The 27,029-nt window shown below is 34.2% G+C and overlaps 4 protein-coding genes and 2 long non-coding RNA genes across 8 annotated transcripts; 3 read left to right on the top strand and 3 right to left on the bottom strand.

Moving 5' to 3' along the window:
* Positions 1-218: 218 nt before the first annotated feature.
* Positions 219-6,159, bottom strand: LOC110814767 (uncharacterized). Of its 2 annotated transcripts, none has more exons than XR_002539717.2 (2): positions 6,037-6,159; positions 219-627 (listed from the first exon to the last, which is right to left on the bottom strand). It is a non-coding gene; the product is annotated as an uncharacterized LOC110814767 (long non-coding RNA). The 2 variants fall into 2 exon arrangements; XR_015818135.1 differs by lacking the exon at positions 219-627 and adding an exon at positions 5,228-5,821.
* LOC148268617 (oligopeptide transporter 1-like) lies at positions 690-3,102 on the top strand. The gene is made up of 5 exons (XM_088216947.1): positions 690-825; positions 917-1,014; positions 1,152-1,727; positions 1,820-2,081; positions 2,197-3,102. Exons 1-5 carry the CDS (start codon positions 778-780, stop codon positions 2,998-3,000), a joined length of 1,788 nt encoding a protein of 595 aa, XP_088073073.1. The 5' UTR covers positions 690-777; the 3' UTR covers positions 3,001-3,102.
* A 944-nt stretch (positions 6,160-7,103) lies between the features above and the next one.
* LOC110814695 (protein trichome birefringence-like 11) lies at positions 7,104-13,717 on the top strand. 2 transcript variants are annotated; one of them, XM_088216946.1, is made up of 7 exons: positions 7,104-7,734; positions 7,863-8,426; positions 8,546-8,807; positions 8,913-9,195; positions 10,992-12,503; positions 12,584-12,973; positions 13,070-13,717. In XM_088216946.1, exons 5-7 carry the CDS (start codon positions 12,034-12,036, stop codon positions 13,596-13,598), a joined length of 1,389 nt encoding a protein of 462 aa, XP_088073072.1. In that variant the 5' UTR covers positions 7,104-7,734; positions 7,863-8,426; positions 8,546-8,807; positions 8,913-9,195; positions 10,992-12,033; the 3' UTR covers positions 13,599-13,717. The 2 variants fall into 2 exon arrangements, with proteins under 2 accessions (XP_088073072.1, XP_021897935.2); XM_022042243.2 differs by lacking the exons at positions 7,104-7,734; positions 7,863-8,426; positions 8,546-8,807; positions 8,913-9,195 and adding an exon at positions 10,581-10,776.
* On the top strand, positions 7,488-9,716 carry LOC110814708 (oligopeptide transporter 1-like). The gene is made up of 5 exons (XM_088216113.1): positions 7,488-7,535; positions 7,637-7,698; positions 7,863-8,426; positions 8,546-8,672; positions 8,913-9,716. The coding sequence occupies exons 1-5, from the start codon at positions 7,488-7,490 to the stop codon at positions 9,714-9,716; spliced, it is 1,605 nt and encodes a 534-aa protein (XP_088072239.1).
* Positions 10,218-14,921, bottom strand: LOC110814696 (uncharacterized). The gene is made up of 2 exons (XR_015818134.1): positions 14,419-14,921; positions 10,218-10,489 (listed from the first exon to the last, which is right to left on the bottom strand). It is a non-coding gene; the product is annotated as an uncharacterized LOC110814696 (long non-coding RNA).
* A 5,194-nt stretch (positions 14,922-20,115) lies between these two features.
* LOC110814709 (aluminum-activated malate transporter 8-like) lies at positions 20,116-22,832 on the bottom strand. Its single transcript, XM_022042264.2, has 6 exons — positions 22,502-22,832; positions 22,235-22,375; positions 21,098-21,370; positions 20,892-21,001; positions 20,616-20,759; positions 20,116-20,533 (listed from the first exon to the last, which is right to left on the bottom strand). The coding sequence occupies exons 1-6, from the start codon at positions 22,770-22,772 to the stop codon at positions 20,207-20,209; spliced, it is 1,266 nt and encodes a 421-aa protein (XP_021897956.1). The 5' UTR covers positions 22,773-22,832; the 3' UTR covers positions 20,116-20,206.
* Between the last annotated feature and the right edge of the window lie 4,197 nt (positions 22,833-27,029).

The following is a 27,029-nucleotide window of genomic DNA, read 5'->3' as shown; positions in this document are numbered from 1 at the left end:
ATATATTCCGATTATGATTGCGATAAGACTTTCTTATATTATTATCGCTATGGATTTTTATTTATTTTGCACGATCATATTATATTTTTATTAATAACTTATCAAATCTATATAATTTAATAGTTTCAAATCTTTATTATCGTATCAATAAAAGTACGATATGATAGTATATCAAGAGTACATACCCGTTATAGAATATAATATCTCCATCATACATGTAAAAAGAGAAAATCTTGGTCATCAATTTATGAAATGAAGATGAATATTATTGTTCCTCAATTATCTAGGTTTGGTTCTGTGAAAAATTAATTCCTTTATTTTATTATCATTTTGTTCAGACTCAATACCAGAGCCAAAACAGTTAGTCGTGGAGGGGAGATGGATTCTGATGAAATCAACGATTCACCCGTAGAACAAGTGAGGCTGACAGTTCCGATCACAGATGATTCAACACTTCCAACCATCACATTTCGAACATGGCTTCTGGGTCCTATTACATGTGCATTTCTGGCTTTCGTCAATGAGTTCTCCAGTTATCGCCAGGTTGTGTTCTTCTTCCCTCCGACTTTTGTAATTATTATGCTCGGCCTTGTTGGAAAATTGATGGCAGCTCTGCTTCCCTCTACTCTGATCAAAGTTCCAGGAATCAAATGGAGTTTTACATTGAATCCAGGACCATTCAACGTCAAAGAGCATGTGGTGCTCTCTATTTTAGCAAACTCAGGAATCAACGGCATTCCTACGGATATTCTGATTATTAGAAAGGTTTTTTATCAGATGAATACAAGCTTCTTCCCCATTATCTTGGTGTGTTTAACGGTTCAGGTGATCACTCAGCTAGGTTTAGTTTTCAATCAACCATGCATGTCTTTGCCACATGTTTGTTTGAACACTAATGTTTCAAATTTTCTCACAGTTGATGGGTTATGGATTTGCGGGTTTATTTTCTAAGCTTCTTGTAAATTCTCCTTACATGTGGTATCCTCTTGTGTTAAGCGATGTCTCATTCTACAGGTGCGTAATTAACTATACAATATCCTCATTCATTCATTCCGTGCATTTTGTATGCGTGTTTGTGTGTATACATCGGCGAAAAATATGCCATGAACAAAGTTAAACTAATAGACTTTGTACTGTTTGGAGTGGTCCAGGACATTGCACGAAGGTGAGGAATTTATTAGGCCGAAAGGAGGAGTGACAAAGTTTCAGTTCTTCATTATATCAACTATCATAAGCTTTGCCTATTATATCGTTCCAGGCTACTTCTTCCCTTCAATTGCCGCTCTCTCTTTTGTTTGTTGGGTGTGGAAGAATTCAGTCATTGCGCAGCTTATTGGCTCTGGTCGTAATGGATTTGGAATTGGTTCTTTCACTCTGGATTGGGCTTCAATATCATTTATAGGCAATCCATTAGTCTTACCTTTGTCTACCATCATCAACATTATGGTTGGATTCATTTTGTTCTATTATGTTGTTGCCCCATTAGCATACTGGTTTAACTTATACAATGCACAGCGATTCCCACTTTCGAGCAATACCCTTTACCAGTATAATGGTCAAGCTTATAATGTCTCGAGAATCATAAATGAGCAAGACTTGACGTTCAACCAAGAAAAATATGACAACTACTCCAAGATTTACCTTAGTGTGGTTTATCTCTTCAATATTGGTTTTGCCCTTGCAAGTATAACTGCAATTCTTTCTCATTTTTGTCTATTTCATGGAAGGTACTTGTTTTGATCGGTATTCTTTTTATCTGTTTAATTGTCATTAGTCCTCTCTAGCTAGCCAATTGATTATATCTACTTGTTTCCAACAGGGAAACATGGAAGCAATTTAAGCAAGCATTCAATAATAGTAATAGAGTTGGAGATGTCCATAATAGGCTAATGACCAAGTATGATCCTGTTCCTCAGTGGTGGTTTTTAGCAATCTTGGTGTCAATGGCAGGTCTTGCAATTTTTACATGTCAAATATATAAGAACGATCTGCAACTTCCATACTGGGGAATTTTGTTATCCTGTGCTCTAATGTTTATTTTCCTTCTCCCTCTGGCTATACTTCAAGCAACAACTGGGCAGGTAACTTATAATTAAGTTCCCAATACACACACACAAACACACACAGGCACGCACAATAGACTTAATTACATCTAATGTAATAATGATGTTTTCTTTTTTTTGAATTTTTTTACAGTTCATCGCGCTAAATATTTTCTCGGAAATGCTTTTTGGATACATCTACCCTGGCAGACCAATTGGCCTTTTGGTTTTCAAACATTACATAATTGGGAATGAATTCCAAGCTCTTGGTTTAATTAGTGAACTCAAGTTGGCTCATTACATGAAGATTCCACCTAAAACTATGTTTGTTGCACAATTGGCAGGCACCCTGGTAGCAACTTTTATTCCTCTTGGAACATGTTGGTGGATAGTTTCAAGCATTGAGAACATCTGCGATCCAAAAAGATTACCAAAAGGTAGTCCTTGGACATGCCCAGGCTTTACTATTGGATACGGCTCCTCAGCCATCTGGGGTGTTATTGGTCCAAGCCGCGTATTTTTTCCTAATGGTTTATACTCAAACCTCTATTGGTTTCTGTTCTTTGGTTTCTTTGCAACTGTTTTCGTTTGGGTTTTGTTAAAGTCTTTCCCTCAAAAGAAATGGCTTAACTCTATCAACGTTCCTAATATACTATCTGCAATATCGTCTTGGCCTGTGGCTTCTGCTGCAAATTACTGGAGTTGGTCTGCAGTTGGGATTTTGTACAACGTTTTTGTGTACAGGAGGTACAAAAAGTGGTGGTCAACCTATAATTATGCATTGGCAAATGCCCTTGACATTGGAGTTGCCATCTTAGGGACATTAACAATGTTAACTCTAGGAGTTGGTGGTGTTTATGGGGTTAATTGGTGGGGATTAGAGGTGGGAGATCACTGTCCGTTGGCTACTTGTCCTATGGCGGAAGGTGTCTCAGTTGATGGATGTCCCATTTTCTAGATGCAACCTATTTTATTTTACTACGAGTTGACCTTTCTCTCATTTAAGTACATTTTTTTCACGTAAACAATCAATTTGTTACCGCCTAACCATGCTGTTGACATACAGTAGCTAGCTAGTTGAATCTGATGGTATGCTTTCATCTGTGTAGGCTCAATTTTTTTGCTTGTTCAATGATCGTGATGGTTAATCTTTAATTTTGATATCTCCTTTAACAACAGGCAATTCTGTTCAAATCTTTCCTCTGCCTAGATGGTGAATGTCATGGAATTTTAATAATGTTTTCAGATTTGTTTGTGTCCAAATTATCTACAAAATTCATCTTAGGAGAAATGTGGAACTAGGATATACATTAAACTCTGTAAGAATAACAAAAGTTCAGTAAGGGAACCTAAAATTAAATTCACTACTACAAGTAGTAGTATTTTTATCGTCCCAGTCTTTTTCAATTTGTGCATGCATCAATATGGCACATTGTAAGCACAAGCAGAGAAGTAGCTTAATTAAGAATTTGACAAAGTTCGATAATCAATATAGCAGACAGTTCACATTGTCACAAAAAAACCATTACAAGCATTTTATCTATTGCCAAGAATTTTACAAGTATTAGAATTTAAAGGCTTTCAGCACCTCTTAGGAATCTGTCCTGACTTGTGAAGAAATAAAGGAAGAAGAATTGTAGAAGAAACAGAAAAGAATTTAGGGAGAAGACAAGAGTAAGGGAGAAGAATTTAACAAAGTTTGAAATCATTCCACACAACCTTTTACAGCCGAAAAGTAATTAATTGAAATTAATTTCTAACAAACCTAGCCACTATTAGTTGGGTGCTCACAACCCCATTCAAAATATTGAAGGGTCTCAAACAAATCATTAGCTTTGAGCAAGTCACAGAATTGGTTGTAGAAGAAAAATTCTTAATAAAAAACTCATGGCGAAATTCCGGTTGTAATTGTCCAAACTAGAAGTCCAGAGAAATATTCATAAAAAAAGAACAACAAAGATTTTACCCTCACCCAAGAGAGAGAGAGAAGAACTTCCATTGATATACTTTCTTAAAGAAAGTCCAGGTATGTGGAAAATACATAGTGTCTGCTGTGTAAAGATAGAGTGCATTCAGGAATTCGTACTCATGTAAACAAAAGAAATAACATGAAACAAGGAAAGAGAAAATAAAAGAGATTTTTGCATCCAAATGTGTAAAGAAGACAAAATTTCTGTGCACAGGAAAAATTTCAAGTAAAGGTTAATAATTAGATAACTGGTTTTGGCCTGGGCTTCGTCTTTGTATGGCTCTAGGCTTATGACATGCATTAAATGGAAGTGGATCATATTTGATACATACATATATATAAACCCAAAGCAGCTTATCTCTTTACTCTTACCCACCACTTCACCTTTCTTAACAAAAGAACATATTAAAAAACAAAATAGGAAAAAGAAACAAAGATATTTATTACACTCTGCATATCTGAAAAAGAATGTTGGTATTAATAAACAAGAAACTGTGGGTGTAAATGCTGATAATGACACGCGTTGAACTCATCTACTCTGGTGTTTTCTGTTTGGTGATTATTATTATTTATTTATTTTTTTAAAAATTACAATTATTATTATATATACTAGTCTACTTTCAAGATTTAACGAAATAAATTCTTTTTTACTTTCAATTTTTATCTGAAATTGCCTGGCATGGTTCACGAGTTTGGTGGGTGAAGACAATAAATTTTATCTGCAGTAAATTAAAGTCTCCCTCTTAATTATTGTAATTTAACAAGGAATCACGGGTGTGCATTTGATTCGATTTTCTTTCTTCAAGGTAAATGAATGAATCATACCACTGAAGAGGAAAATTTCATCTGCAACACCCACGCCCACACCTACTATTTACCCTTCTTAGAACAAAAACAAATACTAATCTTTCTTCAAGGTAAATAAATGAATCATACTACTGAAGAGGAAAATTTCATCTGCAACAGCCACAGCCACACCTACTTACCCTTCTTAGAAAGAAAAAAACAAACACTAATCTTTCTTCAAGGTAAATAAATGAATCATACTACTGAAGAGGAAAATTTCATCTGCAACAGCCACAGCCACACCCACTTACCCTTCTTAGAAAAAAAAAAAAAACAAACACTAATCTTTCTTCAAGGTAAATAAATGAATCATACTACTGAAGAGGAAAATTTCATCTGCAACACCCACACCCACACCTACTATTTACCCTTCTTAGAAGAAAAACAAATACATTAAGTGAATATCATTTATTACATTGAACAAAAGAACTAGTAAAATCTGTATACATATATATTTTTTTTAAAATGGAGGGTTAAGATTGTTTAAAATGAAGATACACATCAACCTTGATATACTTTCAAGTACCGTAACATGAATAGTCTTCTATATAAACGAGTAAAATTAGTCCATTTCACACTAAGAAAAAAGAAGTGAAAAATCTTGCGAAAGAAAAAGAATTATGGCGGTCGTCCACATCAAAATATATCTTCTTCTTCTTCTCCTCGCTCTTCTCATTATGACAGTAAGAATTATGGATAACAAATGGTGCTGTCAGCACCGAGAGACATGCTGTCAGCGTGCTTAGACTATGGATCATCTACCTTTCTTCAATTTATTGTTTTTTTTTCTTTTCTTTTAATTAAAAATGTCGTACTACATTTCGCATTAGTTTCTAATGTTTAGTGTGTTTCCAGCCTATTTGAAGAAAGGTAGGTATTAATTAAAATCCATGATGTATTAGTTTGAATTAATGTTTGTGATAATGGCTTCATCATCTCTTCTTTTACCTCTAGTTATTTTTGTCTGATGGATCAATGGCAAAGAAAGATGCTTCAGTCACAACATCAAACTAACAAGAACGTCAAACTACTATAACCAAATTGTAACAGCAAGAAACTTTACAAATCACTTGTGTTTCGCAAAAAAATGAAATTTTGAAACAAGAGCAACCAGTGATAAATTCAACTATTTCTCTCTAAATTTGCAAGAAAATAATATTGAAACCGTAAGAAAAATACCTCGTGCTTCTTTCGGAGAGTAGCTCACCGCGAGAGGAAATCCATTGCTGCACCTATCGGCTAAACAGAAAACTTTGTAGGGTTTCGGAATTTATATACTCCGGTTAGATGGGTGCCCGCGAGCGTTTAGTAAAACGCGCGTTTTGACCCTGGGCTGGCAAGGGAAGTGGGCTCGGACGAAACCGGGCTTGGGATCCGACAACATAATCAAAACTCGTTTGACAAATACAATTACAATTACAATTCTCAAGTATGATTGTTCAAATTACAATGAAAATTAAAAATTGAAAGTGAAAAAAGAATTGGGTTTAATTTGGATCTGAAGATGGATTTGGGTTTTTACTTTTGGGATCTTGTAATTTTGATTGTCTCATTTTTTGGGAACTTAAATTCTTAGTTATCTTATTCATTATTCTACCACACTAATAATATATTTTGTATCACTTGCACCAGAGTAGTATAGAACCCATCCATCATTGATTTTCAAAATGTAAGCTAATTTGTTCGCTTGGTTCTTTACGAAGGAAGAAATTGCTGCTCAACTCAGTCAATGGTGAGTAGAATAGAGGAGGAGGAGGAGGAGGAGGAGGAGCTAGTGAGGGAAGAGGATTTGGATTGAAAAACAAGATGAAGTCACCATCAAATGGAAGTGGATTTTCAATTGAAGAAGGACAAGGAAGGAGACACACGAACACGACAAAAAGTTTAAATTAGAATTGTACTTTGGATTGGTTCAATGTGGATTTTGAGTTCCAAAACTAAAAATTCGGTTTTCTAAGTTGAATGAGTTTTAATTTGACAGTTTTAGACTTTAGATTATACGATCTAACGTGCATAATCGATAGTTAGCGAATAACTATATAAACGGTAACCTTTTAAATAGTAAAATCATTATTAGCGAGCATACTTTTATTACTAACACCGAAACTAATACACATAACTTACCGCTTCTCTTGCCTATTATTTAATAACAAAGTCCGTATATATCATCTATTTTTGTTTAATATTAAAAATAAATTAATAATTTTAATTAATTTATTAAAAATTAATAAGTTTTTAACTAATAAGTTTTTTTTTTAAATATATATATATATATATGCTTTGATTCTTATAGTAATAAAATTTTATTGTATTATTATCACTACGGATTCTTATTTTCAAAAGTGTATTTGGGATGTATATCAAACATTTATTTTACATAAATTTTGATATATTTTATGATATTATATTTTTATTAATAACTTTCCAAATCAATACGATCTAAATCTTTATGATATGATGTTATAACAATAATACATACCTGTTATAGGTTTCTCCATCGTACTTGTTTTTACACACGGAAAAAAAATCTTTGGTCATCAAATTTATGAATGAAGATAAATATTCTTTTCCTTCAATTTTATAGGTTTGGTTCTTGGTAAATTACTTCAGTTACTAAGTTTTTTTACTATATGAATACAAGTTTCTTCGCCATTCTCTTTATGTCTTTAACGATTCAGGTGACTCAGTGACTTAATTAGCTAAGCTTTAGTTTTCAATCAATCATGCATGTTTTTGCCACATGTTTGTTTTAACACTAATACTTCAAATTGTCTCACAGTTGATGAGTTATGGATTTGCGGGTTTATTTTCAAAGCTCCTTGTAAATTATCCTTACATGTGGTATCCTTTTGTGTTAAGCGATGTCTCGTTCTACAGGTGCGTAATTGACTATATAACATCCTTATTCATGCATGCACTTGCATTATGTATGCGTGTGTGTGTGTGTGTATATATACACACATTGATGTGAATGTAATAGACTTGTGCTGTTTGGAGTGGTCCAGGACATTGCAAGAAGATGAGGAATTTGTAAGGCCAAAAGGAGGAGTGACAAAGTTTCAGTTCTTCATTATATCAAGTATCATAAGCTTTGCCTATTATATGGTCCCAGGCTACTTTTTCCCTTCAATTGCTGCTCTCTCTTTTGTTTGTTGGGTGTGGAAAGATTCAGTCATTGCGCAGCTTATTGGCTCTGGTCGTAATGGATTTGGAATGGGTTCTTTCACTCTGGATTGGGCTTCAATATCATTTATTGGCCACCCATTAATCTTACCTTTGTCTACCATCATCAACATGATGGCTGGATTCATTTTGTTCTATTATGTTGTTACTCCATTAGCATATTGGTTTAACTTATACAACGCACAGCGATTCCCATTTTCGAGCACTACCTTTTACCAGTATAATGGTCAAGCTTATAATATCTCGAGAATCATAAATGAGCAAGACTTAACATTCAATCAAGAAAAATACGAGAACTACTCCAATATTTACCTTGGTGTAGTTTATCTCTTCTCCATTGGTTTTGCCCTTGCAACTCTTTCTCATTTTTGTCTATTTCACGGAAGGTACTTATTTTGATCATTATTCTGTTTATGTGTTTAATTATCATTAGTCATGTCTAGCTATCTAGCTATTCAATTAATTATACTAAGATTAATAGCATACTGATATTCGTTTCTGACAGAGAAACATGGAAGCAATTTAAGCAAGCACTGAATAATAGTAGTAGAGCTGGAGATATCGATAATAGGCTAATGAACAAGTATGATTCTGTTCCTCAGTGGTGGTTTTTGGCAATCTTGGTGTCAATGGCAAGTCTCGCAATTTTTACGTGTCTAACATATAAGAATGACCTGCAACTTCCATACTGAGGAATTTTGTTATCCTGCACTCTATTATTTATTTTCCTTCTCCCTCTGGGTATCCTTCAAGCAACAACTGGCCAGGTAACTTATAATTAAGTTCTGAATACACACACACACACACAATGGAATTAATTACATCCAACGTAATAATGATGTTAAATTTTTTTCTTTTGAACTCTTTTGCAGTTTATTTCGCTAAATATTCGTTCGGAAATACTTTTTGGATACATCTACCCTGGCAGACCAATTGGCCTTTTGGTTTTCAAATATTACACATTGCAGAATGAATTCCAAGCTCTTAATTTTATTAGTGAACTCAAGTTAGCTCATTACATGAAGATTCCACCTAAAACTATGTTTGTTGCACAACTGGCAGGCACCCTCCTAGCATCTTCTATTTCTCTTGGAACATGTTGGTGGATACTTTCGAGCATTGAGAACATTTGTGATCCTAAAAGATTGCCAAAAGGTAGTCCTTGGACATGCCCAGGCTTTAGAGCTATATATGGCTCCACAGTCATCTGGGGTGTTGTTGGTCCAAATCGTGTATTTTTTCCTAATGGTTTATACTCAAACCTCTATTGGTTTCTGTTCTTTGGTTTCTTTGCAACTGTGTTTGTTTGGGTTTTGTTAAAGTCTTTCCCTCAAAAGAAATGGCTCAAATCTATCAATGTTCCTAATATAGTTTCTGCAATGGTGTTTTGGCCTGTGGCTTCTGCTGCAAATTACTGGAGTTGGTCTGCAGTTGAGATTTTGTACAACGTTTTTGTGTACAGGAGGTACAAAAATTGGTGGTCGACCTATAATTATGTATTGGCAAATGCGCTTGACATTGGCGTTGCTATCTTAGGTACATTAACAATGTTAACTCTAGGAGTTGGTGGTGTTTATGGGGTTAATTGGTGGGGATTAGAAGTGGGAGATCACTGTCCATTGGCTACTTGTCCTACGGCCAAAGGTGTCTCCGTTGATGGATGTCCCATTTTTTAGATGCAACCTATTTTGTTTTACTACGAGTTAACCTTTCTCTTTTGTAAATATATTTTTATCCAAACAATCAATTTGTCACCTACTAACCATGTTTCTAGTTTACAGTAGCTAACTTGGTGAACCTGATAGTTCTTTCATTTGTAGAGGCTCGATTTTTTCAGTTGTTCAATGGTCGTGATAGTTAATCTTTCTTGGATACTTCATGAATGGCTCAGCATTATTTTTCAATTTTTCTTCTCTGCCTAGATGTTAAGGTGGAATTTTAATAGTATTTTCAGATCTGTTTTTGTTAGAGAATCCAAATTATCTACAAAATTCATATTAAGAGAAAGGTAGAACTACGGTATATGTTAGGAGAAGAAAAAAAAAACACAATACAACCAATTCAAGCACCTGTTAGGAATCTGCCCTGACTTGTGAAGAAATAAAGGAAGAAGAACTGTAGAAGAAACAGAAAAGAATTTAAAAGAGGATGAGAGCAGAATTAGAATTTAGGGAGACTAAGAGAAAAGAAGAATTTAGTAGAGAGAAGTCTGAATTTTCATTTATATTTTCTGCGTATAAATTCATTCCCAACTCTACCTTTTACAGCTGAAAGTAATTAATTGAAACAGCACCATTCAAAATATTGAAGGGTCTCAAACAAATCATTCCACAAAACCAGCGGTGCCTGATAGTGAATAGGCAAAGAGAGAAAAGACAAGTTACCAGAGGATCTGGTGCATCATCTTCCTTGCAAGTCAACCAAGGCACTCCAGTATCCGTTGGCTGGCCTATATCAGAGTAGAATCATATGATGAGAACATAAACGTACCCTGTAAAACAAGGAATGCCCAACAAATCTTCTCCCGAACACCCCCTTGATAGACTCCAACCCACGAAAATAAAACACACACAATGTCAATTCAGTTGCAGATGAAAAAAAAATAATTAAAGTTATAAAAAATCTCAAATGAGAACTCTTAATTGGATTCCATGGTGGCTCACTTCAAGTTAAGAGACAGTCAGAAGGAAGATGTCATATAATGTACATATAGGTTTTGAAGCCTGGCTGCTGGCTGTAAGTTCATTATTTATTTTAAAAGGTCCTATTCTGTTTATCTTCTATCTACTAGTTCTTTTTTTTTTCTTCTTCTTTACTTTGATTATAAGTTTTTAATCATTTTATCTACTCTCTTTTCAATATATATGTGTGTATATATATATATATGCTCACATTGATGAAACGAATGCTTTATCTGTCTCCCTCGATAAATATATGTATACAATTCACAGGTACAGACACACATATATACATATTGACAGCGCAGAGCATTGGCAAAGCTGTTCCAGGTTCTCTCTGCGCCGTGAAATATGTTAAAAAAACCATTCACTCGGGCACCAAAACTTCCATCAAATGTTTTCTTCTCTTCCACTCTTCTAATTCTATGCTATTACACAATAAGAAACGAACATTCGAGGACTAACCTCAGGCAGCAGAAGGTGTGACTGAAGCAGAGGAGTCTTCGCGGATGTTGACAGCGGTTAATGAATGGCAGATTCTCGAGGCCAAAGGCAGCGCTGCGGCCAAGTCGGAGCAGCGGGCGAAAAGTTAGGGATTCGTTTTCAATTTAAAAGAAGGCGTGGGGAGAGAGAGAGAGAAACTGCTATCTGCACAGAAGAGTTTTCGCCGACGATGAAGCAGAGGTTGATACGGCGGCTGAGGAAGGGCAGATCCTCGAAGCCACAGGAAGATGGAGAGGGGAAGGTACCAGAAAAAGTGAGAACTGCAGAAATTCTCCCACTCTTAGTAGCAATTCTGAGCGGCCCAGAAGCCAAATTTTCAATTCAACACAAGCTGTTGCAGGTAGCTTTTCTGTTACGAAATTTTAGGAATTAAAAGAAAGTTTAATAAACAAACCAATTATCATTACAACGTTCACTATCCACAGAATAATTTTTAAACGAATTGAACTCTCAATTACTTGATTATCCATTCACTCATGGATGTCAATTAGTTTAGATGTCTTTCTGTTGCCCATGTGTTTCTTCAACAAAAGGGTCCATTTCATCAATGGATTCCTTTTGTTTCTTTGAATGTAAAAAGAGTTTCCAAAAAGAGAAATAAGAATTGATGAATGAAAAATTTCTCTTCTCGTTAAACATATGTATGATGATTTGTATAGTCTATACATTTTCAGTTATCATCATACACAATATAATTAAGTTAGATGTTAAGACTCTGCCTTATTAAAGAAAAGAACAGAAAAATGGTGATGTCCAGTTACCAATAATATAGATTTAACACAATTCTCATTGAGTTGAGGTTCAGAAACAAATGATTAACAACATGGTAGATCATCACTGTACAAAAGAGCCATCGGACATGGCAACCCAGATGGATTTGTTTAAGAAATTCAAGTATTCAAATAATAATACTCTGCATAACATTGTCGGCTTCCCTTTGATCATAGCTCTTTTCATCGCCTCTTTCTTTTTCTTGGGTTACACTGGTATCTTTCGAGGAATCCGACACTCAGACTTCTCATCCTGTGGCTCATCAATTTCGTCAACAACGGCAGCTATAGAAGCTGCGTTGAGTTCGAATCGACGGCCAGGGTTTCTCGATCAAAGTGGTGATCATTGTGATCTGTTTGATGGGAACTGGTTATGGAGTAATAACCATCCGTTATACCAGAGCGAGGATTGTCCATTCATGGACGTTGGTTTCCGATGTACTGAAAATGGTAGACCTGATCATTTTTACAGCAAATGGCGTTGGCAACCTAAAGATTGTGATTTGCCCAGGTTGATTCAATTTATTTTCCTTTGAATTTTTCTGAAACTTTTACTGTAGTTTCTTTTTGTCTGATCTAAATAATATATAGATTCAACTCAAGCGAGATGCTGGACAAGCTGCGAGGGAGGCGAGTGGTGTTTGTGGGTGACTCGATCGGGCGGAACCAGTGGGAATCATTGCTATGCATGCTGGCTTCTGGGGTGGCTAACAAGAATTCAATCTACGAAATGAACGGGAATCCAATCACAAAGCACAAAGGCTGTTTGGTGTTTATGTTCAAAGATTACAACTGTCTGATCGAGTACTACCGAGCACCATTTTTAGCCTACCAGGGCTCCCCGCCAAAGGGAGCTTCGGAACAAGTAAAGACGACTTTGAGGGTGGACATTTTGGCCTCTGGTTTCCGGCAATGGAAACACGCAGATCTACTCATTTTCAACACAGGCAATTGGTGGACCGACGAAAAGACCACAAAAAGGTTATACACGCATATATATGTTTATATATGTATATATACGACCATAAGAAGTTTCAGTTCATTAAACTGATTATGAGTTTTGTGTTTATCAATCAGGGGTTGCTATTTCCAGGAAGGATCAGAAGTGAAGATGAACATGAGCCTTGAAACTGCATTTCAGAAAACAATGGAAACATTAATGGATTTCGTTGAGAAGAAAATAAACAAGACGAAGACCTTGGTTCTATTTCGAACACTGGCTCCAGCACATTTCAGAGACGGAACGTGGAAGAATGGAGGTAGCTGTAAGCTTTTAAAAGTACCAGATTTGGGTCTGAAGAAATCAAGAGATCGGCAAGTAGAGATAGTGTCTGGGGTGATATCGAGAAAATCAGAGAGTCATGAGATGATGATCAAGTTGTTGAAGGTGACGAACATGAGTTTACAGAGAAAAGATGGTCATACATCAATTTACTACCAACCGGCCGTCATTGGAGAAGTTGCTTCTCACCGTCAAGATTGCAGCCATTGGTGCTTGCCGGGTGTCCCAGATGCCTGGAACGAACTCCTTTATGCTATGTTTCTCAAGTGGGAGTCCCTACGCCATTCCAGTTCGAGCTCCATAGTTGATGTCACCTCGACATAAACATGGTAAACTCATACATACTTTTTTTTTTTTTTTTTTTTTTTAAAAAGGTGGTAATTATACATATAAATATATATATATTTGTTTGTAATAATTATTTTACATCTATAAAATTGAGTATTACTGCATAATATACAAGAAGAATATGAAAGATGAGGTGAAGAGATAAATTGGACGTGCCCTGCATTTTATTACTCTGTTAACATTGATATTACTTACATACTAATGTATAAGTAATAGGTTAAATATTTTTTGATTAATCTATTTAATTTATTATTTAATAGAATTTCATAGTGAATTTTAATGTTCCAATCTTCCATTTATCTTAATTAACTTCAAGATAATATAAGATAATTTTATACGTAATATTGAGAAAAATTTTAAGAAATAAACTAATTTAAGATAATAATTTATTAAAAATTAGAGAAAAAAAATAGAAAATTAATAAAAAAAGTAACATTTTTTAAAAAATCTTTTAAGTATATAGTTACATATATATATTCACACTAACATAATTCTAAAAATTTTAAATATATATACCCATAATTAAATTTAATTCATAATTATAATTAAATATAAAAACATCCACCAAATAGAAAAATTTTAAAAATAAATATTCAAATTTATTATACGAAACACCTAAGAAAATTTAAAACAAAGAAAATAATTACCCAAGAAGCAGTAGAAAAAAAAAAATTGGAGTGCAGAAACAGATGATAAATTTGCAGACAGCCATAGATGAAACACAAGCTTATTGAATTAGACCTAGTCAAGTCTAGCGCTGTTATGCGTTTAGTCAGTGAAGGGATATTGCTCATACCGAATAGCGCAATCACGGAGCACGGCCCGAGCGCCTATCCGTGCTCGGCAGGTGGATAACATGGCTGCTCCGGCGGAGCCAAGACAGGTGCCGCAATCTGAACTTGTTAGGTTCTTGTTACAAGCTGCGTGGCCGTAAGCAAATGCATTAGGGTATGGCGAGATGTTGAAGTAATCGTAGTCTTTTTGGGTTGGCGTCTGGGTCTGTAACTCATCAAGAACGTAAGCTAAACTCGTGGCAAAAGGGTCGCCATTAGAATACACCCCTGAATTGCAGAGGACACTTATGATGCTTGTATTGGGAACACTTTTCGCAGAACTTACGACCAGCAAAATCAATCCAGTTACTGTTACTACCGATCTCTGAACGCCACCCATTTCTCTTACTCTCGGCAAAAAAATTCTTCCAATTTTTGCAGATGTTTTGTTTGGTTTGGAGTTATTATCATGTTTCTTTATTTGTCTTTTTCTCATTGTCTGTGAATCTGATTGTTTTTATTTTATTTGCGGAGCACATTCGGCAGCCGGCATTGCCGGCCTGGACTTAAATTTATGATTGTAAAATTTAAAAAAAATACAGTGGATACTTTCTAAAAAGTGATTTGTATTGTTCCACAGTGAATAATATTTTTAATTAATTAATTAAATTGAATTTGAAAGTAAAATTATAATAGTAATTTATTATTAACAATATTTATTTCAAAAATTAGATAATACTTATTTAAAATTAATATTTGTAATATCCGAAATTAATTTTAAAAATTAAAAATTAATATGTAAAATATAATTTTTAAATTTAAAATTTTTATTTAATGTAAAAAATTAAAAAAAAAAGGTAGAGAACGAAATTAAAAATAATTTTTTTAAAAAAATGTGAAAATTTGAATTCTGCAAGTATTTTTAAAAGAAAAATCAGAAATTTGAGGTCAAAACGTAATTTAAAAAAAATGTGTCACGTAGAACTGTCTAGTAAGCAACCTCCACGAACCAAAGCGCGTTGCGTGGCAAGGCATGTTGACGCAGCGACACGCGGCAGGCTACGCTGGCGATCCGCGTGTCCGCGATCGAATGGTCCGAATTTACTCCCCCGCATTTTGACGGTCCAGATCCGTTCCCTCTCCAGGCGCGATCGGATAGTCGCGATTAAACGCGATGAACGGTTCAGATTTATTTTCTCTTTAAACGCGATTGTACTATATAGATCAAATCGCGATGAACGGTTCAAATTCATTTTCTCATTAAATGCGATCGGACGGTTGAGATCAAACGCGATGGACGGTCCAAATTCATTTTCTCATTAAATGCAATCGGACGGTTTAGATTAAAGGGAGACGGATATAAATACCTCATTTTACACCAAATCCTAATCCTAGCCACCAGCCCCCCATTTCCCTCTACCCGCCAGAGAAAAAGAACCAGTCGCCGGGAAGGGAGTCGACCGCCGCCTGCAATCGCATTGGAGCCACCTCCGACCGCTAAAAAGGTAAAAAAAAAATTATTTACTCGAAATTTGATTTTGAACACCCCCATGGTCAAATCAGAGCAAAAAGACTGGTGGATGAGTCGAAAATTGCAGATAAAGTTCACTGCCGAAAAAACCAAAAACAGTATCTGATGAGCCCTTTTCTGATTCCCGTTTTGTATGATTTGTTCCACCATTGTAATCATCATTCCTTTTTCGACAGGTTGACCGAAGCAAAACGCTAAACTGCGAAAGTGAGTCGGCAGAGCTGCTGCACCAGAAAATTCCGCCGCTAGTGAGTTTTTGTTTTTCGATTTTTTTGACCCAACCGAGACCCTTTAACGTGTTTTCTCACATGGATGAGTATCAAACCGGCCGAAATTGACCAAAACTGATCGAAAACGGCTAGTTCGAGGTAAACCGCTGCCGCAGAAAGCGATGTCGTTGCTGGAGCACGACGACGTCACCGTGCTAGAATTCTGAAATTAGCCAGAAAGGGTTTCTAATACAGATTTTGGATTTTCTGGAATATTTTTAGGTATTTGAAGCGTGTTTTAATTTGCAAATAAAAATTTAAGAAACCTGGGGACCGCTAGTAGGCGTAGCTGGAAGTTTAGTATTTTGAATACCGATTCGAGTAAGAATCATTCACTTTATTTTCTGTTATGGAATTGAAGTTTAATTAATTACAGGTTACTAATGGAGTCAGAACTGGATATTTATTACTGTTTATCCTGTTTTAACTGATTGTTAGATCTTACAGTTTTAAATATATGATTATATATTAGAATTGGTAAGATGACTCGACTGTATTTTTTTTATGCATGTATTGCTTGTTTTGTGTAATTTACAATTAAATTGTAAAACTAAAAATTAAATATAAACGAAAAATTACCTGATTTATTGAATGAATGGATGGTAGCCTTACTGCATATTCTGAGGGATGCTGGACGGACCGTGCACATAAGGAACCATACCGTGAACATTGCTTCATACTGGACGAGGTATCAAAAATTGATATTTTGGCACTTGTATCGGACGGGGTATGGGTATGGTCCGTTTCACCCTCATACCGAACGGAGTATTGAGAGATGATATTTTTAGCGTTCATACCGGACGGAGTATGAGGACAGCCGATTAGTTAAAAATATTGAATAATAGTTCACGTGTAGTGGGAACATCTTTATGGACCTCCATTGATAACAGTAGGCAGATAAAAGAAAAAGTTGTTGTTCTGACTGATTGAATACGAGATTATAATATTGGTTATGTTATTATCTCTAAAGGTCGGTTTTGGAAATCTCACTACGGTAAGTATGTGGTAAATGATTTTATTTATAATAAATGAATTTATTTAAATTAAGAGATCTATTAGTTATTTTTATGATTTTTGTCAACCTTCATTTCTGTATCGGTGAGTAGTGTGACATTCTTACTAGGATAGTGTAACTTACTCTTTAATTAACCATTTCAGATCAAAAGGACCAAGATATAGATTCCGATCCACAAAAAGATTGCGAATAAGATGCCTAATTGTTTATTTTTTATTTATTTCTTTTAAAATGATCATTCTCATAATTTTATTGGGTAATCTGAATTATTGTATAAAGAATATAAAATTTAATTTTATATTTTGCTTTAACATTCAATTTATAATTTATTTACTTCAAGTTTCGGGTCGCTACAATGTTTATTTAAAAAAATTTAAATAATTGAAAATATAATTGTGATTAAATTATTTATATTTTTGGGAGTGAATAATATTTTTAATAGATACAGTCATTAATTTCATATTTTATTAATTAATCATATTCTAAAGCAAGAAAATATAATTGTATTTTACTATTAATAAATTTTTATTTCAAAATTAGATAAAAATTATTTAAAATTAATATTTATTGAGAAAATTTTTGAATAATTGAAAATATTAGAAATTTTTCTAATAAAAAACAATATTATTTAAGTAATTGCAATAATTATTTTCTAAAATATAATGCAATTTTTTATTAATTTATATGTAATTTTATTTTAAACGTAAATTATATGTAGTGAAAATTATTTTTATAACAACTTCTAAGAGTTTCAAGCTGAAAATTGGATCAAATGGAGACTAAGCAAGGGTAAGAAGCTAACTTAGCCAAGATCTTGAGGCACAACCCATGAGTTATAGGCTTTTCGGCTAATGCGAAAATGTCCATTTGCTTAGAGGCGAAGACTTTAGGCGTAGAGATCTTTAAGTATATGGAAAAAAATCTGATGTGCGTTAGAGAGATATTGCCGAGCCAGTAAACTAAATCATCGATTGTAAGAGATTCAAAATTTTCAATCTTTCTCTTATTCGGGTCTCCATGTTTGCAGATGAGAGGCTTTCCATGGCAGTTGTATAGAAGAATTGTTAGACATAATGCGAATCCTCTTTCACGATAAAACTTCTTGATTCCCGACTGATCAAAATCAATAAAACCCATCTGCTTGTAAACTTTATCACAACATAAACGAAGCCAATTATAGAATTCATCAAAGAAATTTGTTTTTTCCGCGCATAAGATATTTTTAGTGTTTCAGAGAAGTAAACTTTTTGTGATTTAACAAGAACACCATGATAGCCAAAGATGACTTTTGAGTTTTTTTAGGTTTAAGCTTTTCTAAGCAATGGATTTTGACATACTTGTACAACAAAGCTGAAAGGTTATCACATTCAGAAAATCATAAAAGGACATCAAGCATGCAGTGTTATTGGCAGATTCGTGTGTTGCCACTCACATTACGCCACTTATATATCCTTTCATTCGTCTCTTATATTTCACAAAAAGAAAGTTCAATTATCACAAGATTGAAAGAGTTGTTATTTTAACAAAGATCTTCTTTCATTTGTCAAAAAAGAAAAACATGGATCATGATTACAACACTATACATACACAATCAACTATAAGGAATTAACAAAGATCTTATCTTAGTGCAAAAGAACAAGATAATGCATCATTTGAATATTGAATATGAGAGCCGGTATAAATATCAACATAAAGCCTTAAATGCAAATTCCTTTGACAGCATAAAGATATATGCTTTGTTATAATAAGCTGAATTAGGAGAGGCACCTCATAAGTTGGGAGCAAATTGGAGCTATCAAAGATGGCTATCATGGTGTTCTGAACATACTCCTTCATTTACTAACCTATTAGTTAAGTACTAGAAAAATTGTACAATCTCATATATAATTATATTAGATAAATTATTAAACCATTTCACAATCAAATGATTATACACTGCTGACATATAATTAACAAAATACTAACATAAAAAGGATTTATAAGAAAATTTAATTATCCTAGTATTGATAATTAAATTTATCTTCAAGAGTGTTGAAAACACTGACCCTTTGGCCCAGTTCTCGTACTATCAGTGTTGCCTTAGAGATCCAAGATGTTTGGGCAGGAGCCATGAACCAACTGACTTAGTTGACCCCCCCTCCAAATATTCTTGGGTGTGGTGGAAGACTCCCTTTGTTAATTGGTTCAAATTAAAAATATTAATGGTTATGCTCATAGTAACATCGGGCATCCATCTGCCGGTCGTCTTATCAAGGACAGCCAAAGGTAATTGCGTGAAGGGATTCATGAGCAACTTGGGTATTATTGAGGCTCTGATTGCCGAGCTCTGTCTCAAACTTGCTTGCGATGTGGGTATAAAGAAGCTCATTGTTGAAACTGATTTGTTATAGGTTAAGTACCTCCTTCAAAACTGACCTAGAGGGCTCCAGACATTCCAATATAGTGATACAAATTATTTTTTTCTTTATACTCAAAGGAAAAGAAAAAAAAAATAGAGATCATGCATTTAGTACAGTATACAACAAAATAAGACCAATCCCAACAATGTGATCCACATGATGCACATTGTTTTCTTACATAATTAAGTGATGTTCAGGGACATCATTAGGTCCACAAATATGTATTTCCTCGGGCAAATTATCGTGCTTAATGGTGCGTATCGATCCTTATCATGATTGGTGTTTTGTTATGGCTTATTACAAGGTTGCAAATTCATTACCTAGCTCCATTTGCTCACAATATGATGAACTTTGGCGGCTCGATTTACCTATAATTAGTTGCTCTTGATCTCACATGGATATATATGTATATATATACCATAATTTTTTGCTTCTCAAGAAGACCATTTTGTTCTGTCTATAATTTTTTGCTTCTATTTTCCGAACATTCATGTATACTAATGGTCTTGTGGGTCTAAAAATTGGCATATATATATATATGTAGGTTCTTGTACAGCAGCATATGTATACTGCTCGTGAGTTAAAAATAATGAGTAACTATTTAATAGCGAAATGGGCTAGCTTCCCTAGTTGTTCAACTTCTTTTGCCAGTTCTTCAACCTTGTCTATAATCTCCATAAATGAGAACAGAAAGCTTGCCACTGCAAATCCATCAGCATTCTCGAATTGCCCGAGTCTTGAACTCGACATCATCTGACTCAGCTCTTCTCTCATAGTTTCCAGCTTGGGTAATAACAAAATCTCTGAGTGGCATCTTCTCGTCTTCTTTAAGCTCTCTCCGAGCTCTCTTAAAATCCATGCAAGTGATCTCCCAACTCCCTCACATGGTTCTTTGATCAACTCTCTCCGACTCTGATCACTTGACTGATTACATAATTATTAATTAAAAAAATCAGCCAAATTAAAATTTAATCGGATCCCAGAAAATAAATTAACTGTTATATACCTCTCTTGAAGATTGAAGGGAGGGTTTAAGTGAAATAATGGTTGTAGCTATGTCTCTAAGAAGCTCTGCAATTGTTAAGTACTTGTCCCAAGGGTGAAAAAGCCCAAATTTTCCATGCCATGGTTCCCATCTTGCAAAATTTGCCTACAATACCACGTTATTTATACACACTTTATTAATAGAATTTTGTAAACATAATTGCTAATTATTATATAATCCAAATAACCCACTTAATTAATTTGAGTAATTAACAGATATATATATATATGTATATACCAGCAGTTCATCCTTGGACTTTGAATGCAACACGGACTTGCAACTGCTGAAACTAAATTCAGGCCGGCTTTCCTTATCTCCGGTGAATGCAAAATACTCCTCTGTAAATCCTGTATTTATTTCAGAAAGTCCTTTAATTTTTTTATTGAGAAATTCAAGGAAGAAATACACCTGAAATATTTACATTGATTTAATTATATACAAACCTTGAATAGAAGCAGCAAGATCACTGAATCTGGAGGCGACAGAGTCGTGAAGCTCATCGCTAGACCAAATAGGGAAGACGAGCAAACTAACGAAAATGCATATTGCAAAACCTATGACGATGGTTGAGAGACGCTCACGGGCCAATTGCACAACCTTGTCTGCTCGTATGCCGGACACCGCGACCAGATTGAAGGTTAAGATGAAAATCATCGCTCCATAGTCATATCTCTTCTTGATGCTCGGAATTAACCTAGCATAGGTTGCAGCCGTGCCTGAAATATTTTACAAGTAATTATCAACTACTTATGATATATATATATATATATGAATCAAAACATATACCTATTCAGGAATAATAAATGTATGTGGTAAATCTGAAACAATCTTGGGTAATTAGAGGATCATTAATATATAATTAACCATTGTTGCAGATCACTTAACATGAATATTTCTGATCATGAAAAGGTTAGAGACATGGTGGAGAAATCTCTTTATGTCTACTGCCACTAGAATAATGAAATAACAATATTATAAAAAAGACAAGAATATATACGCACACATATATAATATTTTGTTGTACAGAAGAAAAACATAATTAATTGATGGCGGCCCTCCAAAGTTTTCAAAGCACTTTCTCCCTGAAAACCCACTAAATTTTGGATTTAGTACACGTGCAATCCCTCTTTTTTCTTATGTTCTGATTAATTATATTTTCCATGATACCTAAATTATGATGGTAACAATCGACATCATCAATACCTAAATTAATCGTAGTGCTTAAAAAGAATTGGAGCATGAAATTAATTTTGTCTGCAAATATTTCGATCGTCTTTAAAATTTTCTAGAAACCAAACACTTTTTCTAAAGGGATTTGATTAATTTTAGTTGGTGCATCCACGAGTAAAACGTAAAGAATAGTGAGCTACTCCCCAAACTTTTGGAACACAGAGAATTAATTTCATTTTTAGAAAGTAATATACATGTACATATATTCTAATATTACTATGAGCACAAAGATACTTATAATATATACATGGGTTAGTGGATATATATATATATGTATATGTATATTTTGAAGAAATGTACGAGTGTATATTTGAAATTTTTGATGAGTATAGATGGATATATTATCTTACCAAAAATGAAGACGGAAGTGCCGATAATAATAGCATGGCCAACTCCACCAACTTCTTCAGCAAAAACTGCTGCTAAACATCCCAATCCACCTCCTAGTATGGTTCCAATCCCACGGTTTAAGCCCTTGCTGAGTGTAGCACCTATATATATATATATGTGTACAATAGTTACATCAAAATTAATTAATAAAATGTTGATTGGCAAAACAAATTAAGCTATTACGTACAGTACATGTGAAAAACCTTAGACAAGAGAAAAAGAAAAACCTGCATAGAACTCAAAGACGACAACAACAGTCATTATAGCCCACATGGCATTGTCTCCAACTTGCTCGTAAAGAGGATCGAGTAGATAGAGAAGAGAAACTAAAACGAGAGCAACTCCAACTTTGATGCTATGTCTAACTCTTCTCTTGTCATTTTTCACGGGAAAAGAAACCATGCAAAGAATCCTCCTAGAGAATTTTGATTTCTTATTTTCTCTAACGGGTACTTCCTGATTATCTCCTTCTGGCATAGCTATCACCGTTGAACCCATGTTGGACACAATCTCGTTCTTCCTTACAAGCTCTCAAATTCACTTTATACTTGACAAGTTTGGTAGGAGACAATGCCAGATATATATAATAATGCACTTGTAGTGATGTGTACATATAAAGTGATAAGATATTCTCTCTCTCTCTCTCTCTCTCTCTCTCTCTCCTCTCTCTCTCTATATGTATATATATATATATTATACAGTTGCGGGTGAGGAGCTCCAAAGTGGACACACGCCTGCTCATCTCTCTCTATCTAAATATCAAAATCTTTTAAAAGGCACGAGCCATTTTCAAACACTTTTTTTTTTTTTTTTTGTGGGGGGGGGATGTGCATATGTGTTAGCTTATCTCAATTTTCTGGTTCGTTTATTCATTAGTGACCCTCTAGTGGACATGCTTGGAAGGCACAATGTACCTCAAGATAGGCACAACGGTCTTTTCGCAGCATATATTTTTCCAATGGGTCTTTTCCATCGATCAATCATATTATGAAAATACTTATAATTAGACCGAACCAGATATGGTAATGCCTTGTATGCATGAGATAATATATATTGTTTTCATCGTGTGTATGGGTTTTGTATAGAATTCCACTATGAAGTGTATGCATCTGCCATATATCCCAAGACAGCAGCATTTGTGTTGGGTTCAATTTCTCTTTACTCGTTTCATGCATGCTAATAAATTTTACGGCTGATATTTATCAGTAAAACACTTCACGATTCTAGTTTGTTTGATTGAGTTGATGTGTGTGCGTGAATTATCAAATTCTATAATAAATGTTGAAGCTGGTTGGTAATTATAGAGGCGTAAGCAAGTAAGTAAGTGGGTTTGAACATTGAACACAAGTCAAAAAAGTAAAACACAAATCGTATAAGTAAAAGGAAGATGAAAAAAGATAAGTAGGTTGAAACTCTGGTAATTAATATTTATTGATGTTCATCTGTAATGGAGAATGTCGCGTTTTGCCACTTTCCATTGTCTGTTGCGCGACCATATTCAGTATTCCTTATAAAATTCTATTGGCCATATACTTTTACTAACATCACTAACAAAATCAAATATATATATATATATATATCAGGAATCTTCTTTTTTGAATATTTTGCATATGCATAATGTGTGTATAGCATATTATGATCAGAATATTCGTACCATCTTTTTATCTTCACCCCAAGATTTTTTTGTCTGCAATATGAAACTCTGTAACAAATGTTATCAACACTTCATAGGTAATAAATCACAAAAACTGGAGTGTGTTTCTGGTATTTTGCTTTACCACTTTTTCCAATCTTTCAAGGTGAAGATTATGTTAATTAAAAATTAAAAGCAAATTAAAAACACAATTTGTTTCTTTAATACAAAAATGGGAGAAAAAAAAGAAGATACAAATCAAACAGTCAGGCTAGACCGGACATTGTGACACGCAAAATCTAATTAATACTTTAAAAGTTAAAAGAATATATATATATATATATATATATAGAGAGAGAGAGAGAGAGAGAGAGAGAGAGACTGTTAATTGCTTGAACATAATAAATATTTCATTAATTAGGATCGTTCCCTGCAATTTCTTCTACTTTTTACGGAGGAAAAGAACTAATATTTTACATTATAAATGAATAATGTATATATATACCTTCACCTGATAGTCGATAAGACACACAATTTCTCATCATATTATTTTAATACGCAGTTGGTCCACAAAATATACATATACACATATTAAAATTTATCATACAATTTATCATCCCATGTAATATATATAATAATTATATATACAGAATATGATGTTAAAATTTAAAGTTTAACAAAACAAAACGAAAATTTTTCGAATATATACAAAATATATAAAATAGTAACCTTTTTTACAGGGTCTACACGTCTGACAGCGGTTCTGACTCTTCTTTCTCATCTGAAAAATCATTGTGTAATTTAATGAGTTTCGCAAACTTAATAAGTATTTCCGTCCTCTTAACCCAGATAAGATTTCATGCAAAACACACAGTATAAGATAAATGCAATAGTGATATTTCAATGTAAAATTCATTTATTATTTTTTCCACTTAATATGTTTCTGATCGAATTTATGAATTCTATCGAATATCATGTACATTCCTCAAATATATATCCACATACACTGAAAGAATATAGATATACTCGAATATCAACCATCATCTCGAAACATAATCACATACATATGAAAGATTATATATACATTCGAAAGTTCATTTCTAAAGTTTTATCACGCGATACCGTTTATGTCGTCATCGAATAGAGGCAAAATAGATCTCTCTATCGCATAAATGACACACACATACAAAATTTTACAATAGCCACAGCAGGTACATTTGTTAGGTGATCCACATTTACAAATACTTATTCACGTCTGAATTAGATTTCAAATTTTAGGTACATTTGCTAGGTGATCCACATTTACAAATACTTATCCACGTCTGCATTAGATTTCAAATTTTAGGTACATTTGCTAGGTGATCCACATTTACAAATACTTATCCACGTCTGAATTAGATTTCAAATTTTATCCATGTGCAGGTTCACCATACCTGCTTAACCTTAGCCACACACACACACACTGCCCTCCTTAATTCAGACTAAATGAAAGAGCATTCAAGGTCCATATTCTAATTATTCACAACTCCTCATTTCTGATTTTTTATTTATTTTACTCTTATTCTAATTTCTCTGAAATTTATTTAACTAATCATTTCACAACTATAATTCTTTCTTTTCTTTTCTATTTTTACATTATTATTTTATTTCATTTTTTTTTCAAATTTTCACTTAATTAGAAATTTCTCTTAATTTCTAAATTCACATCTCATCACAATCCAATTAATTCTCAGTCTTTTAGGTCTGTTTTCTGGTTTTGTCTCCTCATAAATTTTTAGTTTCTTAAGTTCACAAGTCAGTATCCGTTTAAATTTTAAAATACCATAATTTAATGAAATACATGCAATTTTCGAAATTCAAATCCAGTTGAGAATTAGAAATACTTACACTCCTACACGTCTTCCCGGATCTGTCTGAATGTCCTAATTTTCCCATACACACAATATAAATTAATTAATACTTTGAAATACTAAAAATTAATTAACTCAAATCACGGGTTCCATGATCATCAAACAGAATACTCGAAATTATCAGGATTCATACTCAAAAAAATCTTTCAGCTTCCTGTTTGGCGAATTGGATTTTCATTTTTGATGAAGACTTTTCAACTTTCTGAACAACAAATCGGAATTCCAAAAGGCAATTCTGGCCTCCATTCCCACGGAAGACCCTTCGGTTTCCACAGTGGGTGGTGTTTCCCATTCCCGAGGGAACCTCCTCGGTTCCCACACGGGTGGGTGGCCCGGCCGAGCCCTTGCAGCCAGCCTAACACCAGTTCTGCCGCTGCTCAAACCATCACCAAAACACAAAAACAGAACGGTTTTACCTTCAATGTGAGCGATCGACCTCAGCTTGGCTCTCGGTTGTCTTCTCTCGGTTACCTTGCGACTCTTTAGCTTGTTTGAGATTCAGATGGTGATTTCTTAAACCTTTGCTCACGTCAATCTCTGTCTTCGCACGACATTTCGGTCGTTTTCCTTCCCTTCTTCTTCATTTTGGCTTCAAACTCCACTACTCAAAGCCTCCGCCACTCTCTCTCTTCTTTTCTTCCTTTTATGGCAATTGTTCTTGGCTCTTTCTACCTTCTCCGCTCGGTCACGCCTTTTTCTTCCCTTTTTCTCTTTTCCCTCATTCCTTTCCGAACTCTCTCTTCCTTTCCTCTCTATTTTCTCTCTCTCGACTTCGCCACGCGAGAATCCTCTTCTTCCTTCTCTCCCCAATCGCTCCTCTCTCTTCTTCCTCTCTCTTTTTCGGCTACTCTCTAAATAAAGAAAACTCTAATCTTTTTTCCTTTTATACCCGTTTCTCCAGCCGTTGGATCTCACAAGCTCGATTTGGGCTGTCCGTTTTCTTTTAAATCTCCTCCATCTGATCTCCTTCAGCGGTCTGATTTGGACCGTCCATTTTTTTGATTTCTTTTGTCCCTTTTTACTTCCCCCTTATTTATGTTTTCACCTTGCTTTTTCTTACATGCATTCATTTAAATCCTTAAAATTAAATAAAAACTCTCAAAATTATAAAATTCTTTTATTTAAATCATAATTCTAATTTTATTGATTTATTTTATATTTCTTTTGTTTTCTTTGAGTGAATGTTACATTTTGTATCATATATGATTCGGT

Source organism: Carica papaya, chromosome 3, assembly GCF_054855325.1.
Source record: "Carica papaya isolate Zhongbai chromosome 3, ASM5485532v1, whole genome shotgun sequence".
Classification (NCBI taxonomy): domain Eukaryota; kingdom Viridiplantae; phylum Streptophyta; class Magnoliopsida; order Brassicales; family Caricaceae; genus Carica; species Carica papaya.
The sequence above is the reverse complement of the archived record's forward strand: the minus strand, read 5'-3'. Positions and strand labels throughout refer to the sequence as shown.

What these genes read in the sequence shown, in the direction of transcription:
- LOC148268617 (XM_088216947.1), top strand. Translation starts at nt 778, where the DNA reads ATGAATACAAGCTTCTTCCCCATTATCTTGGTGTGTTTAACGGTTCAG. An exon ending in TGGTGTGTTTAACGGTTCAG is followed by an intron (nt 826 to 916) that starts GTGATCACTCAG and finishes ATTTTCTCACAG; the next exon opens with TTGATGGGTTATGGATTTGC. An exon ending in AGCGATGTCTCATTCTACAG is followed by an intron (nt 1,015 to 1,151) that starts GTGCGTAATTAA and finishes GGAGTGGTCCAG; the next exon opens with GACATTGCACGAAGGTGAGG.
- LOC110814708 (XM_088216113.1), top strand. Translation starts at nt 7,488, where the DNA reads ATGAATACAAGTTTCTTCGCCATTCTCTTTATGTCTTTAACGATTCAG. An exon ending in TTATGTCTTTAACGATTCAG is followed by an intron (nt 7,536 to 7,636) that starts GTGACTCAGTGA and finishes ATTGTCTCACAG; the next exon opens with TTGATGAGTTATGGATTTGC. An exon ending in TTTTGTCTATTTCACGGAAG is followed by an intron (nt 8,427 to 8,545) that starts GTACTTATTTTG and finishes CGTTTCTGACAG; the next exon opens with AGAAACATGGAAGCAATTTA.
- LOC110814695 (XM_088216946.1), top strand. Translation starts at nt 12,034, where the DNA reads ATGATTAACAACATGGTAGATCATCACTGTACAAAAGAGCCATCGGAC. An exon ending in AAAGATTGTGATTTGCCCAG is followed by an intron (nt 12,504 to 12,583) that starts GTTGATTCAATT and finishes AATAATATATAG; the next exon opens with ATTCAACTCAAGCGAGATGC. An exon ending in GACGAAAAGACCACAAAAAG is followed by an intron (nt 12,974 to 13,069) that starts GTTATACACGCA and finishes TTTATCAATCAG; the next exon opens with GGGTTGCTATTTCCAGGAAG.
- LOC110814709 (XM_022042264.2), bottom strand. Translation starts at nt 22,772, where the DNA reads ATGGGTTCAACGGTGATAGCTATGCCAGAAGGAGATAATCAGGAAGTA. An exon ending in CACTTCCGTCTTCATTTTTG is followed by an intron (nt 21,371 to 22,234) that starts GTAAGATAATAT and finishes AAAATATTTCAG; the next exon opens with GCACGGCTGCAACCTATGCT. An exon ending in TCTTGCTGCTTCTATTCAAG is followed by an intron (nt 21,002 to 21,097) that starts GTTTGTATATAA and finishes AAATAAATACAG; the next exon opens with GATTTACAGAGGAGTATTTT.